The sequence below is a fragment of the Giraffa tippelskirchi genome, chromosome 7 (genome assembly GCF_054371585.1).
Source record: "Giraffa tippelskirchi isolate mGirTip1 chromosome 7, T2T-mGirTip1v1.2.pri, whole genome shotgun sequence".
NCBI classification, from domain to species: domain Eukaryota; kingdom Metazoa; phylum Chordata; class Mammalia; order Artiodactyla; family Giraffidae; genus Giraffa; species Giraffa tippelskirchi.
In genome coordinates, this window is record NC_137281.1 from 115,766,981 (window position 1) to 115,783,978 (window position 16,998).

Consider the following 16,998-nt stretch of genomic DNA (forward strand, 5'->3'; position numbering starts at 1 on the left):
GAATACTGGAGTGGGTAGCCTATCCCTTCTGCAGCAGATCTTCCTGACTCAGGAATTGATCTGGGGTCTCCTGCATTGCAGGTGGATTCTTTACCAACTGAGCTATCAGGGAAGCCCTACGGTGGTTTTACTCCTCGTTTTTTAAGGGATCTCCATACTGTCTTCCATAGTGACTGTATCAGTTTACATTCCCAACAGCAATGTAGGAGGGTTCCCTTGTCTCCACACCCTCTCCAGCACTTGTTTGTGGCTTTTTTTATTATGGCCATTCTGTCTGGAGTGAAGTGATATCTCATTATAGTTTTGATGTGCATTTCTCTAATCATGAGTGATGTTGAGCATCTCTTCATATGTTTATTAGCCATCTGTATGTCTTCTCTGGAGAAATATCTGTTTAGGTCTTTTGCCCACTTTTTGGTTGGGTTATTTGTTTATCTGGCATTGAGTTGTATGAGCTACTTGTATATTTTTGAAATTAATTCTTTGTCAGTTGTTTCATTTGCTATTATTTTCTCCCATTCTGAGGGTTATCTTTTCACCTTGTTTATAAAGGTGAAAGCTTTTGCCATGCAAAAGCTTTTAAGTTTAATTAGGTCCATTTATTTATTTTTGTCTTTATTTCCATTATTCTAGAAGATAGGTCATAAAGAATCTTGCTATGATTTATGTCATGCAGTGTTCTGTCTATATTTTCTTCTAAGAGTTTTATAGTTTCTGGTCTTACATTTAGGTCTTTAATCTGTTTTGAGTTTATCTTTGTGTATGGTATTAGGAAGTGTTCTAATTTCATTCTTTTGCATGTAGTTGTTCACTTCTTCCAGCACCACTTATTGAAGAGACTATCTTTTTCCCCACTGTGTATTTTTGCCCCCTTTGTCAAAGATAAGGTGCTCACATGTGCATGGGTTTATTTCTGGGCTTTCTAGCCTAGTTCATTGGGCTATACTTCTATTCTTCTTGCTCAAGATTGCTTTGGCTATTTGGGGCCTTTTGTATTTTCATACGAATTGTGAGATTTTTTGTTCTAGTTCTGTGAAAAACACCATTGGTAAATTGCTAGGGATTGCATTGAATCTGTAGATTGCTTTTGGTAGTATAGTCATTTTCACAATATTGATTCTTCCAACCCAGGAGCATGGAATATTCCTCCATCTGTTTACATCATCTTTGATTTCTTTCATCAGTGTCTTACAGTTTTCTGTATATAGCTCTCTTGTCTCCTTAGATAAGTTTATTCCTAGTTATTTTATTCTTTTAGTTGCAATGGTAAATGGGATTGATTCCTTAATTTCTCTTTCTGATTTTTCGGTTGTTAGTATATAGGAATGCAAATGATTTCTGTGTATTGATTTTGTATCCTGCAACTTTACTAAATTCACTGATTAGTTCCAGCAATTTTCTGATAGTATTTTTAGGATTTTCTATATACAGTATCATGTCATGCAAATAGAGTTTTACTCCTTCCTTTCCAATCTGGATTCCTTTATTTCTTTCTTGTCTCGGATTGCTGTGACTAGGACTTCCAAAACTATGTTGAATAATAGTGGCAAGAGTGGGCATCTTTGTCTTGTTCCTGATCTCAGAGGGAATGCTTTCAGTCTCTACCCACTGAGAATAATGTTTGCTCTGGATTTGTTGTATATGGCCTTTATTAGGCTAAGGTAGATTCCGTCTATGTCCATTTTTTGAAGAGTTTTTATCATAAATGGGTGCTGAATTTTGTCAAAAAGTTTTTCTGCTGGAGTTTATCATATGGTTTTTATCTTTTAATTTGTTAATATAGTGTATCACGTTGATTGATTTGCATATATTGAAGAATCCTTGCATGCCTGGGATAAACCTGACTTGATCACGGTCTATGATCTTTATTAATGTGCTGTTAAATTCTTTTTGCTAGAATTTCATTGAGGAGTTTTGCATCTGTATTCATCAGTGATGTTGGCCTATACTTTTCTTTTTTCGTGATATCTTTCTTTGCTTTTGGTATCAGTGATTGTGGCCTCGTAGAATGAGTTTGGAAGTATTCCTTCCTCTGCAATTTTTGGGAAGAGTTTCAGAAAAATAGGCATTAGCCCTTGTCTAAATGTTTGCTAGAATTCCCCTGTGAAGCTGTCTGGCCCTGGGCTTTTGTTTTTTGGGAGATTTTTAATCACAGTTTCAATTTCAGTGTTTGTAATTGGCTTGTTCATAATTTCTGTTTCTTCCTGGTTCAGTCTTGGGAGGTTGAACATTTCTAAGAATCTGTCCATTTCCTCTAGGTTGTCCCATTTTATTAACATATAGTTGCTCATAGTACTCTCTTACAATCCGTTATATTTCTGTGTTGTCTGTTGTAACCTCTCCTTTTTCATTTCTAATTTTGTTGATTTTTCTCCCTTTTTTTTCTTGATAAGTCTGGCTAATGGTTTGTCAATTTTGTTTATCTTCTCAAAGAACCAGCTTTTAGTTTTATTAATCTTTACTATTGTTTCCTTCATTTCTTTTTCATTTATTTCTGCTCTGATCTTTATGATTTGTTTCCTTTTGCGACTTCGGGGTTTTTTTCTTCTTTTTTCAGCTGCTGTAGATGTAGAGTAATCTATTCGATGTTTTTCTTGTTTCTTGAGATAGGATTATATTGCTATAAACTTCCCTCTTAGAACTACTTTTGCTGTATCCCATAGGTTTTGGGTCATCCTGTTTTCATTGTCATTTGTTTCTAGGAATCTTTTGATTTCCCTTCTTATTTCTTAGTAACCTCTTTGTTATTTAGTAATGTATTGTTTAATCTTCATGTGTTTGTGTTTTTTGCAATTTTTTTTCCTGTAATTGATACGTAGTCTCATAGCGTTATGATCAGAGAATATGCTTGATATGATTTCAGTTTTCTTAAATTTACTGCTGCTTGATTTGTGGCCCAGGATATGGTCTGTCCTGGAGAATGTTCCATGTGCATTTGAGAATAAAATGTGTTATTCTGCATTTGGATGAAAAGTCCTGAAGATAATTACGTCCATTTGGTCTAATGTTTCATTTAAGGTCTGTATTTCCTTATTGATTTTCTGTTTTGATGATCTGTCTATTGGCAAAAGTAGGGTGTTAAAGTACCCTACTATTATTGTGTTACTGTCGATTTCCCCTCATGTTTGTTAGTATTTGCCTTATGTATTGAGGTGCTCCTGTGCTGGATGCATAAATATTTAAAATTGTTATGTCTTCTTGGATGGATCCCTTGATCATTATGTCGTATCCTTCTTTACTGCTCATAATATTCTTTATTTTAAAGTCTACTTTGTCTGAAATAAGAATTGCCACTCCAGCTTCTTTTTGATTTCTATTTGCATGGAATATCTTTTTCCATCCTTTTACTTTCAGTCTGTATGTGTCTGTAGGTCTGAACTGGGTCTCTTGTAGGCAGCAAATATATGGGTCTTGTTTTTATATCCATTCAACCAGTCTGTATCTTTTGGTTGGTGCATTTAATCCTTTTACATTTAAAGTAATTATTTATATATATGTTCCTGTTGGCATTTTCTTAATTGTTTTGGGTTTGTTTTTGTAGGTCTTTCCTTTCTCTTGTGTTTACTGCCTATGTAAGTCCCTTTAGTATTTGTTGTAAAGCTGGTTTGGTGGTGCTAAATTCTCTTAACTTTTGCTTGTCTGTGAAGCTTTAGGTTTCTCCATCTATTTTGAATGAGATCCTTGCCGGGTAGAATATCTTGGTTGTTGATTTTTTTTTTCTTTCAGTACTTTAAATATATCCTGCTATTCCCTTCTGGCCTGCAGAGTTTCTGCTGAAAGATCTCCTGTTAATCGTATGAGTTTTCCATTGTATGTTACTTGTTGCTTTCCTTTGCTGCTTTTAATATTCTTTCTTTGTGTTTAATCTCTGTTAGCTTGATTAATATGTGTCTCAGTATGTCTCTCCTTAGGTTTATTCTGTAAAGGACTCTCTGCACATCTTGGACTTGATTGACTATTTCCTTTTCCGTGTTGGGGAAGTTTTCAGCTATAATCTCTTCAAAAATTTTGTCAGTTCCTTTCTCTTTCTCTTCTTCTGGGACCCCTATAACTCAAATGTTGGTGCGTTTAATATTGTTCCAAAGGTCTCTTGAGTCTACCCTCAATTTCTTTTTGTTCTTTTTCTTTTCTTCTATTCTTCAGCAGTATTTCCGCCATTCTTTTTTACAGCTCACTTATCTGTTCTTCTGCCTCAGTTATTGTACTGTTGATTCCTTCTAGAGTATTTTTAATTTCAATAATTGTACTATTCATCTCTGTTTACTTATTCTTTATTTCTTCTATATACTTGGTAATTGTATTAATTGTGTTGTTTCTTTCTTTTATTTTCTCCATTCTACTTTCAAAGCTTGGAACATCTTTACTACCATTATTCTGAATTCTTTTTCCGGTAGTTTGCTTATTTCCTCTTTGTTTATTTGGTCTTGTGAGTTTCTACCTTGTTCCTTCATTTGTGGTATATTTCTCTCTTTATTTATTTGTTTACTTTCTAACTTAACTCAGTTTGAGGTCTCCTTTCCCCAACCTTTAGGGTTGTATTCCTTCTTACTTTTGTTTTTGCCCTCAGAGGGAAAGGTTGTTTCAGTGGTTTGTGTGGACTTCTTTTTAGAGGTGATTTGTACCTGTGTTCTAGTGGGAGGGGGTGAGTTTTTTTTTTTTTTCTTCAGATGGGCAGGGCTGTGTGAGGTATACTTTGGAGTGTCTGTGGGACTCCTGTATGCTGGTGATTGTTTTTGTCTTGCTTGTTGTTTGGGTAAAGTGTCCTGCAGTGGATTCTGTCAACAGCTGTGTGATACCAGACTTTGTGTACAGGTGTCGAAGTTCTCAGTAATTAATACCTCTGGGGTTAGGAGTTCTCTGGCAGTCTAGAATCTTTGGACCCACTGATCTCACCTCAGTAGTTCAGGTATGATGTTTGGTCGGGGGACAGGGACTCGCTAAGTTGTTTGTCATAGTATTAAAAGGGGTTAAAGTAAACGCACCAAAACAAAAAGCAGAACATGACATGAAATGAAAGATAGGTGGTCAGTACAACATCAGACACATAGTTACAAAAATAATGGAACATTTACACACTCTTACACACACAGAGATAAATAGCCAAAGTAGTCTAAAGAAAAGAGAGTACAGGAGATTGACTTCGTGAGCAAAGGAAACCAAAAGTGGTATCAGCCAATTAAAAGTAGAGCTCACTAACACTCAATCCAGAAAACTGGAGCCTGAGCAGAGTGCCAACTGGGGAATGTAGGAAAGAGAATACAGTAATTTAATTTACATGGTGAAAAAAGAAAGAGTAAAGGAAAAAAAGAGGAGAAAGAGAAAAGAGAAGGAATGGGTGGAAGAGGAAGTTAAAAAAAAGAAAAAACAGAAAAGCGAAGATAAACAGATGCATGTGAAAAAGATTTATATATATTCAGGAATAGCTACAGCAGGTAAAGAACAATAAGAAAAACTGAACTAAGACGAAGTAAAAAAAAAATCACAAAAGAAGGAAAAATGTATTAAAGAAAAAATTTTTTTAACAAGAGAAAAACTTCACAGCACTGCAAAAGGCTAACATTAAGGTAGAACCATGTAGGAGAAATAAACTATGTGACTTAAAGGACAAAAAAAAAAAAAAATCTCAAGTTCATAGTTCTTAGTTGTGGAGTGTGCCCCTGTGGATGGGGTTGAATTAGTGTTCTGTGGTGGTTTCCTGGTTAGGGGGGCTTGTGCCTGTGTTCTGGTTGATGGAGCTGGATCTCATCTCTCTGAAGGGCAGCAGAGTGTCCAGTAGTAGGTTTTGGGGTGTCTGTGGATTCAGTATGACTTTGGACAGTCCTCCTGGCTTTGGCAGTGTTAGACACGTCTGTTTCTGCAGCCGTGTCGAAGTGGCCCTCTCAGCATATCCTCACTGCTGCCAGTCCCCTACTTGTCCCTTGAATTTTTGCTGGAGCTTCTGTACCCTGGTCCTGCCCTGCATTCCAGGCTGATGCTTGCTAGGCGGGGGCTTGCATGGCGCTTTTCTCAGCTCCCCAAACCTGCGCTCTGCATTGCAGAGACTTGTGTGGGTTTCTTTCCACAGCCTGAGCCTGCCCTCTGCACCTCGGGATTTGTGTGCCTTTCTCTTGGCACACACCCTGGGCCTGCCTGCTGTGCTGCAGAGGTTTATGTGAGCTTCTCTTGGCACTCCAGGCCAACCCTCTGCACCTCGAGGTTTGTGTGCTCTTCTCTTGGCACCTTGGACCCACATTATGTGCCGCGGGGCTTCTGTGAACTTCTTGGCTCCCTGAGCCTGTCGTCTGGTCGGGGCCAGGGTCTGTGAGCTGCTTATGGGCTGAGAATTGCAGCTTCTCTGAATTCTGCCCTCTAGGTGCCCTGCTTTGCCGAGCTTTCCAAGATTCTGCAGTTCCCCTTTGGTCCCGCCTGTTAGGGAGCTTCCCAGTGCATGGAAACTCTTCCTCTTTAACGACTCTCTCCCTTCCTGGGGGCACAAGCTCCCATCTTGAAGTTCTCCCATCACTTCCGTTTTTATGTCTTTGTTCTCTGTCCTACCTCATTCCAGGGAAGTTAGCTTGCCCCCCTCCCCCGGAGGCCTGGGGTCTTCTGTTGCCAAGAGGTTGTTTTGTAGGAGTTGTTCCCGATCTTGATGAGTTTTTGATGTATCTGTGGGGAGGCTGGCGATCTCCCTATCTTACTCCTCCTGCTGTCTTCTACTGCTCTCTGAGATTCGTTTAAGTTGTTGGATGTGTCGGTAGTTTACTCATTATTAAGTAGTAGTATATGGTATGGATGTGCTAGTTGATTTCTTTTTAAATTTGCGTATTATAAAATTCATTCTGTGCAGTTCTATAGATGTGCAGTTCTGTGGATTTTGGCAAATGGATAATTACTGGTTCCACCATTACAATGTCATACAAAGCATTCCTTTCCTTCATGCTTCCCCTTTATAGTCAACCACTCACACGCACCCACCCCCAGTCCCTGGAAACCACTGATTTCTTTTTTGTCCAATAGATTTATCTTTTCCATAGTAACATATAAATGCAATTATGTAATATGTCACTTTTTGGGTCTGACTTCTTTCACTTAGCCAAACCAATTTAAGATTTTGTGTTGTTTCATGAATCACTCATTTTAATTGGTGAATGGTATAGTAGTGTTCTGGCTTCCCAAGTGACACAGTGGTAAAGAATTCACCTGCTAGTGCAGGAGAGGCAAGAAATGTGGATTTGATCCCTGGGTCAGGGAGATCCTCTGGAGTAGGAAGTGGCAACCGCTCCAGTATTCTTACCTGGAAAACCCGATGGACAGAAGAGCCTGGTGGGCTACAGTCCATGGGGTCACAAAGAATTGGAAATGACTGGACAACTGACCCCTATAACCCTATAATAGTATTGTATTATGTGGATGTACCACAGTTTGTCCATTCACAGGTTAAAGTTGTTTGAGTTGTTTCCAGCTTTGGGCTAATATGAATAAAACTGAATATAAATTTTGTATGAACACAAATTTTCATTTCTCTTGGATAGACACCTGAGAGTAGGATGGTTGGATCAAATGGTATGTGTTAGTTTCACTTTATAAGAAACTGCCAAATCGTTTCCCAGAGTTACCGCTCTACTTTGTATTTCCTTAAGTAATGTATAAGAATTCCATTTACTTTGTGTCCTCACCAATATTTGTTGTTGCTTTTTGTTCATTGGAATTTTTATCGAGGTGATAGATTTATATATTCATATAGATAACTACAGATTCATATGCAGTTATAAGAAATAATACAGAAAGATCATATGTATCCTGTACCCAGTTTCTCCCAGTGGTACATCTTGCAAAAGTATAATACAATATGACAAGCAAGATATCAACAATGATACTATACACCAGTCTTGTTCAGATTTCCCAAGTTTTACTTTGTGTGGGTTTAGTCCTATACAGTTTATAATGTGTTGTCTTCATTGTTCATTTGCCAAGACCTGTCCGACTCTTTGACTACCAGGAACTGCATCATGTCAGGCTGCCCTGTCCTTCACTATCTCCCAGAGTTTGCTCAAACTCATATCCATTGAGTCAGTGATGCCATCCAACCATCTCATCTTCTGAGAGATGAGATTACTCCTCCGCCATCTTATTCCACTCTCTGAGATTCGTTTAAGTTGTTGGATGTGTCAGTAGTTTACGCCTTATGCTGGGAAAGATTGAGGGCAGGAGGAGAAGGGGACAACAGAGGATGAGATGGCTGGATGGCATCACTGACTCAATGGACATGGGTTTGGGTGGACTTAGGGAGTTTGTGATGGACAGGAGGCCTGGCGTGCTGTGGTTCTTGGGGTTGCAAAGAGTCGGACACGACAGAGCGACTGAACTGAACTGATATGGTATGGATGTGCTAGTTGATTTCTTTTTAAATTCACATACTATAAAATTCATTCTTTACAGTTCTGTGGATGTGCAGTTCTATGGAACTGCACCTTCTTCTCCTCTTGCCCTCAATCTTTCCCGGCATTAGGGTCTTTTCCAATGAATCAGATCTTTATATCAGGTGGACAAAGTGTTGGAGCTTCAGCTTCAGCATCATTCCTTCCAATGAATTGTCAGGGTTGATTTCCTTTAGGATTGACTGGTTTGATCTCCTTGCTGTCCAAGAGACTCTCAAGAGTCTTCTCCAGCACCACGTTTCGAAAGCATCAATTCTTCAATGTTCAGCCTTCTTTGTAGCCCAACTCACATCCATATATGACTACTGGAAAAAGTATAGCTCTGACTATACAGACCTTTGTCGGCAAAGTGATGTCCCTGCTTTTTTAATACACTGTCTAGGTTTGTCATAGCTTTTCTTCCAAGAAGCAAGTGTCTTTTCATTTCTTGGCTGCAGTCACCATCTGCATTGATTTTGGAGCCCAAGAAAATGAAATGACACTGTTTCCACATTTTCCCCATCTATTCGCCGTGAAATGATAGGACCAGATGCCATGATATTAGTTTTTTGAATGTTAAGTTTTAAGCCAGCTTTTTCACTTTCCTCTTTCACCTTTAGTTCCTCTTCACTTTCTGCCATTAAAGTGGTATCATCTGCATATCTGAGGTTGTTGATATTTCTCCTGGCAGTCTTGGTTCCAGCTTGTGATTCATCCAGCCCGGCATTTCACATGATGTTTTCACTCTGCATATAAATTAAATAAGCAGGGTGACAGTATACAGCCTTGACATACTCCTTTCCCAATTTTGAACCAGTCCATTGTTCCATGTCCAGTTCTCCAGGATGTCTGGCTCTAGGTGAGTGACCACCCCATTGTGGTTATCTGGGTCATTAAGAGCTTTTTGTGTGCAATTCTTCTGTGTATTCTTGCCACTGCTTCTTAATCTCTTCTGCTTCTGTTAGGTTCTTGCCATTTTTGTCCTTATTGTGCCTATCTTCATATGAAAGATTCCCTTGGTATTTCCAATTTTCTTAAAAAGGTCTCTAGTCTTTCTCATTCTATTGTTTTCCTCTTTTTCTTTGCATTATTCACTTAAGAAGGCTTTCTTATCTCTCCTTGCTATTCTCTGGAACTCTGCATTCTCTTGGGAATATTTTTCCTTTTCTCCTTTGCCTTTGTTTCTCTTCTTTTCTGAAGTATTTGTAAGGCTTCCTCAGGCTTTGCCTTCTTGCATTTCTTTTTCTTGGAGATGGTTTTGGTCACCACCTCCTGTACAGTTATGACCCTCTGTCCATAGTTCTTCAGGCACTCTGTCTACCAGGTCTAGTTCCTTGAACCTATTTGTCACCTCCACTGTATAATCATAAGGGATTTGATTAGGTCATACCTAAATGGCCTAGTCATTTCCCCTACTTCAATTTGAGCCTGAATTTTGCAAAAAGGAGCAGATGATCTGAGCCACAGTCAGCTCCAGATCTTGTTTTTGCTGACTGTGAGAGCTTCTCCATTTCTGACTGCAAGGAATATAATCATTCTGGTTTTGGTACTGACCATCTGGTGATGTCCATGTGTAGAGTCGTCTCTTGTGTTGTTGGAAGAGAGTGTTTGCGACCAGTGCGTTCCTTTGATAAAACTCGGTTACCCTTTGCCCTGCTTCATTTTGTACTCCAAGGTCAAAATTGCCTGTTAGTCCAGGTATCTCTCAACTTCCTACTTTTGCATTCCAGTCCCTTGTGATGAAAAGGACATCTTTATTTGGTGTTAGTTCTAGGAGGTCTTGTAGGTCTTCACAGAACCATTCAACTTCATCTTCTTCAGTATTAGTGGTTGGGGCATAGACATGAATTACTGTGATGTTGAATGGTTTGCCTTAAAAACAAGCAGAGATCAGTCTGTCATTTTTTGAAATTGTACTCAAGTACTGCATTTCAGACTCATTTGTTGATTATGAGGGCTACTCCATTCCTTCTAATGGAGTCTTGCCCACAGTAGGAGCTATAATAGTCATCTGAATTAAATTCTCCCATTCCTGTTCATTTTAGTTCACTGATTGATGAAATGTCGATGTTCACTCTTGATATCTCCTTTTTGACCACATCCAATTTACCTTGATTCATGGACCTAACATTCTAGGTTCCTATGCAATATTGTTCTTTACAGCATCGGACTTGACTTTTATCACCAGATACAACCACAGTTGGGTGTTATTTCCCACTCAGCCCCTTCATTCTTTCTGTAGCTATTTCTCTGCTCCTCCCCAGTGGTATATTGGACACCTACTGACCTGAGAGGTTCATCTTTCAGTGTTACATCTTTTTGCCTATTCATACTGTTCATGGGATTCTCAAATCAAGAATACTGTAGTGGTTTGCCATTCCCTTCTCCAGTGGACCACGTTTTGTCAGGCCCTAACTAACAGGGACATACCCCTCAGCTGCTCAATGTATCTGGATGACGTGCCTGATGCCCTGGCTGTCCCACTGATAATCTTCGTTGAGTGTTTAAACCTTCACTGGCTGTCATGTGTCAGTCAATGTGCAGCCAGGGGTTGAGGAAAAGGCCCTGCTGTAGTGGCTTGGAAGTGGGTCCAGGGAAGGCTGGAGCCGATGTTGGTGGATACCCAGGAGCAGAGGGAACCCCTGCCTCACCACTGCTGCTGTCAGCTGTGGAGCCAATTCTCCACTCAGGAGTCGTTGGCTAAAATGTAGCTTTGTATGTATAACACCACAGCTAAGATCCAGAAGCATTCCATGATCACAGGGATCCCATATTATGTCCTTTTATAAGCATGCCCATATATTTCTTGTCTGGCCCTACCTCATCCGTAAGTCTAACAATCACTAATATGTTCTCTATTTCTATAATTCTGTCACATACAGAATGTTCCATGTACAATTCATCAGTAAACAGACAAAAAAATTAATGAGGAAGGAATTTCAATAGTCATTACTCCAAAGAATGTATATAAGGAAACAATAAACCCAAAAAACTGTGCTCAGCATCATTAGTCATTAGGGAGATGCAAATGAAAACTGCAGTGAGATACCAGTCATGACCCATGAGGACTGCTATATTTGGGGGAGAAGAGGAAAAAAAGTGTTGGAGCTCTTGTACATTTTGGATGTAAATGTAAAATGGTATAGTGACTGTGCATAGCAGTTTGGTACTTACTTAAAAAGTTAAACATAGTTACTTTATTACATAGCAGTTCCACTCCTAAGCATATGACCAGGATAATTGAAAATATATGTCCACACAAAAACTTTTACACAGATGTTCATATAGCAGCATTATTCATGATAGCCAGATAAGTGGAAACAGTCCAAATACTCATCAGCTTGTGAATGGATAAACAAGATATGTTGTATCGATACAGTACAGTAGTATACAACCATAAAAAGGTATGCATTACTGATATGTACTACAGCATGGGTGAATCTTGAAAGCATTATGCTAAATGAAAGAAGCCAAACACAAAGAAGCCATGTAATGCGTGTGACTGAAAGTGGCTCAGTCGTGTCCAACTTTTTGTGACCCCATATACAGTCCCTGGAATTCTCCAGGCTAGAATACTGGAGTGGGTAGCCTTTCCCTTTTCCAAGGGATCTTCTCAACTTAGGGATTGAACCCAGGTCTCCCACACTGCAGGCAGATACTTTACCAGCTGAGCCACAAGAGAAGCCCCATGTGTTGCATGATTTCATTTAAATATCTAGAATAGGAAGTTCCCACAGCTAGAAAATAGATTAATGGTTGAAGGGTAAAGGGAATGGTGATTGCTAACAGCTGTGGAGTTTCTTTTGTGGGGTGATAAAAATGTTCTGTGATGTTGAAAGCTTACATCTACCCAAAAACCTGCATGTGGATGTTTATGGCAGCTTTGTTTATACTGGCCCAAACCTGTAAGCAACCGAGATGTCCTTCAGTAGGTGAATGAAGAAATAATCCAGAAAATAGAATATTATTCAGTGCTAAAAGAAATGAGCTATCAAAACATGGAAAAATCTTAAATGTGTATTACTAAGTGAAAGAAGCCAATCTGAAAAGGCATATGATTTCAACAATATGACATTCTGAAAGAGATAATACAATGAGGATAGTAAAGATTAATGGTTGCCAGGAATTTTGAGGAGTGAGGGATGAATAAGCAGAGCATAGAGGATTTTAAGGGTGGTGAAATTCTGTATGATACTATAATGGTAGATACATATCATTATACATTTGTTCAAACCCATAGAATATTTAACATCCAAACTGAACTGTAAGGTAAACTGAACTGTGGTTGATGATGTGTTAATGTAGGTTTATTGATTGTAGCAAAACTCCCCTCTGGTGTGGAATGTTGATAGTGATGGGGGCTGTGCATGTGTGTGGGAAGAGTGTACATGGGAACTCTGTTCTTAATTTTGCTGTGAACTCAGTACTGCTTCAAATAATAGTCTATCTTTAAAAAGTTCTGAAACTAGCCTGTGGTTTTGGATGTGCAACACTGTGAATATACTAAAAACCTGCTGAGTTGTGAATTGTGAAATACAAATTGAATGCTATGTGAATTATGTTTCAGCCTTAAAATAGAGCATGTTCCAGGAACATTATATAAATAGAATCAAACAGTATGCTACCTTTTGAGATTGGATTTTTTTCACTCAGCAAAATTTCTAGAGATTCAGCCAGATTGTAGCTTCTATTAATGCTCATTCCTCTTTGCTGCTGAGCAGTGTTCCATATAGTATGGCTATACCACAGTTTATTCGACCATTCACCTATTAAAGAATGTCTGGGTATTTTCAGTTGGCTATTTTGAATAAATCTGCTATAAACATTTTGGGTATAGGTTTTTTAATCAACGTAAGTTCTCATTTCTCTGGGATAAATGCTTAAGAATACAACTGTTGAGTTGTAATTGCATGTTAGCTTTATAACAACCTGTAAAACTATTTTTCAGAGTGGCTGTACCATTTTACATTACCATCCAGCAATATGTGAGTTATGTAAGTTCTCACCAGCGTTTGGTTTTGTTACTACTTTTTATTTTAACCATTCCAGTGTGTATGTAGTGACATATCATTGTTGTTTTAACTTGAACTTCTTGATGTTTAATGATATTGAACATCTTTTTATGTGCTTGTCATGCCATACTCAGTTGCTCAGTTATGTCTGACTCTTTTACAAGCTCATGGACTGTAGCCTGCCAGCCTCTTCTGTCCATGGGATTTCCCAAGCAGGAATACTGGAGTAGGTTGCCACTTCCTCTCCAGGGGATCTTCCTGACCCAGGTATCAAACCCAAGATTCCTGCATTGGTAGGCAGGTTCTTTACCACTGAGCCACCAGGAAACCCCTTTTATGTGTTTATTCTTTCCTAAAGATAGCATTTAATCAAGTCTCTAGATCTTTCAACCATTTTATAGGAAATAGGAAAAAGAAACAAGTGATATCTTGGGGAAGCAATTAGTCAAATTCAGAATGTGGGACATTCTATGGGTCATACGTCCTAATTTCTACAACAAGTCAGTGCCTTGCTAGGGGGGAAAGGGGGGAAGAACTGTGTGAGGAGACCTAAAAACTGAAAGAGACTTAAGATAAATAATAACTAGATACAGTATATGGGTTGGCTTGGATTTTGGTTTGAACAAACCAAAAAAATAAACAGAAAAAGGATCTTTGAGACAATCGGGGAAACCTGAGTATGGACAGGTTATTAGACCTTTCTAAAGAATTATTGTTAATTTATTTCAGTTTGTTAATGGTATGTTTATATAAGAAGAAATTCTTGTCAGAGATCACTATTGAACTGTTTACAAAGTAATGATATATCTAGAATTTGTTTTTGAATACTCTAGCAAAAAAAAAAATGCAGAAGAAAGTAGGAGTGGAGTAGAAGAATAGGGAAACAAGATTGGGAAAATATTGATAATTGTTGAAGATGAGTGATGGCTTCCTGAGGGTGTGTTTCAGTAGTCTTCTTTTCATGTTTGATGTTTGGAATTTTCCATGACAAAATGTTCAGAAAAATTATTTATGGAAATAATATTTTATATTTTAAAATAAAATGTGAATAGTTGACTGCTCAGAAGGCACTCATAGTTTTCTGCTATAAAACAAATTGAGCCTTTATGAAAAAATATCTGATTCTGGAGGACAAATGACTAAAGTTTTGTTTTTTTATTTAGGCAGAAGAAAACAAAAGATTGAGGGAGCTCCAGCTTGAACAAGAAGAAAAATTGGCTACGGAACTGGCAAAACTAAAACATGAAAGTCTAAAGGATGAAAAGTTGAGGCAACAAGTAAGAGAAAACAGGTATCTTGACTTCCAAAACCTTTATTTAGTCTTTATCTTTAAAGTTTTATGTAATGCTTATCACCTGAGAGTGAAATTTCTTTCTTTATGTCATTGTACTTAGTTAATATTTTGACTGGAAATACTTACTGCTTTAAATTCTATATATGTGTGTGTGTGTGTGTGTGTGTGTGTGTACACATATAGATATTCATTTGAGAAAAGAGGTCATATTCATAGAAATAAAGTGATAATATTTGAGGTGAAAATTAATATCAATTCCCTCTTCTCTTTTCTCTAAAGATAATTTTTTAAATGACCTCTTTAAAACAAAATAGACTCATGAATCTGACTCTTAAGAGAAATCTTAGGTGACGCCTAATTTAATTTTATGCCCCTACATAAATTTCTTACACTATTTCCGGAAGATGGTTGGTCATCTGTGGTTCAGCATGTCTAGTGACTATAATAGAAACTTTCTTTTTCATTCAGCTTTTTGAATACTCCTTTTTCCTCTGTGGTTTCAAAGTTAATTTCCCTGTAATTTCCAGGCAGTTGTCTTAGTTCTGTTATCTGACTGAAAAAGAAATACAGTTCTTCTTTAGGACATCCTTTTCTATTCCCAGGTAGCTCAGTGGTAAAGAATCTGCCTGCCAAGCAGGAGACCTGGGTTTGACGCCTAGGTTGGAAAGATTCCCTGGAGAAGGGACCAGCTACCCACTCCAGTATTCTGGCCTGGAGAATTCCATGAACTATAGTCCATGGGGTTGCCAAGAGTTGGGCATGACTGAGGGACTTTCACTTTCACTTCACTTTCACTTAGGTATTTATGAATTAACTAAACATTTCCTTCTATAAGTTAAATATCCTTCGTTCTTTTATTTGTTTCTTAGATAACATGACTTCAAGCTTCTTCCCCATCCTGATTATCTTCTGTAGATGTGACTTAGACTTTTAATGTTCCTTAACAAAATATTGGGGGCTTTCCTGATAGCTCAGCAGTAAAGAATCCACCTGCCAATGCAGGAGACACGGGTTCGATCACTGGGTCAGGAAGATCCACTGAAGGAGGAAATGGCAACCCACTCCAGTATTCTTGCCTAGAAAATCCCATGGACAGAGAAGCCTGCCGGGCTACAGTCCATAGGGTCACAAAGAGGCAGATGTGACTGAGCACACACAATCAAAATACTGCTCCCACAATTATGTGTAATACTCTAGGGTGTTGTTCAGTACCCCTAATAGTGAGACTGTTAACCATATTTTTCTGTAATATGTTCCTTAATGTTGCCTAAGATTACTTTCAGTGGCAGCCTGTCACACTGTTGATTAAAACTCAGGCTAATTCAGTGCCCGTTCTGTACTTACATAGTTGAATATATTTGGAGTTTACTTTGATAGTTGTTACATTTTATCTTGACTGAACAAGGCTTCTATAGAATATTATATGACCCATGGATGAGCTTCAGAGGTTTTTGAGCTTCTTTAAATTACATGTAAATATATTTGGCAAATACACCCATGTGTATTTTTTTGTGTCCACAACTTCTATCAAATTCTCTAGGAGTTACTATTCTTAAAAAAAAAAAAGAAAAGATTTAAAATGACTGCCAGTGTCTTCATAGTGTTCTAGTCTCTAGCTATCTTTTTTGATCCTAATTCTTCAATCGTTGTTAGTTATCATGATACTTTTATGTTATCTGAAGATGAAATAAATGTTCTGTTATTTCATGGCTTTAATTCATTGATATAAGAATTAAATGCAGGAGCTTTGTAGCAGTTGCAAACTACTTGATTCAGATAGATGCTCCCTCTCAGAGCAGACTATCTGGAGAAGGTATAAAAATAAGACATGGCAGAGGAAGGAAACCAGAATAGTGAGCCTGGCATTTGTAGCTGCATTTCTTCTGGAAGTTTTTGCAGGTGGCACAAGTATGGCTAAAAGTTAAGTGAAGGTGAGCTTGACCAGTAAGCATATAGCAAGGTGTTCAGCATCATTTTACATGATACATGCTTGAGAATTTTCTACTTTAGTGTATGTTTTACTTTAATAATCCAGAAGCTAATTAGATTTTACTAGATAGAAACAGATGAAGAGATACTTTGTGAGCAGATCAGCTGAACATATCCAGAATAAGCATAGAGAAATAAAAGGATAAAAGAATACAAAAGAGAGCTTAAAAGGGATAAGGGCTGTGTTGGCAGGTTCTACCAGATGTATAATTTTAGTTCTTGTAGTAGAAATGAATGAGGACAATGCAGGAATGCAATATTCAAAGAGATATAGGCTATGAATTTCCAAAAATAGTGAAAGACATAA

General features: G+C 38.0%; 1 protein-coding gene across 4 annotated transcripts in view; it reads left to right on the top strand.

Annotated features, from left to right (window-relative positions):
* MNS1 (meiosis specific nuclear structural 1) overlaps nt 1-16,998 on the top strand; it is a 67,388-nt gene that overhangs the window by 7,277 nt on the left and 43,113 nt on the right. For all 4 annotated transcript variants that reach the window (XR_014059475.1, XR_014059474.1, XM_081510198.1 and 1 more), the window contains exon 3: nt 14,572-14,699. Coding sequence is in view for 2 of the 4 variants with exons in the window: in XM_081510198.1 (XP_081366324.1) it covers nt 14,572-14,699 (128 nt within the window). In the remaining 2 variants the exon portion in view is untranslated. The remainder of the gene's footprint in view (nt 1-14,571; nt 14,700-16,998) is intronic.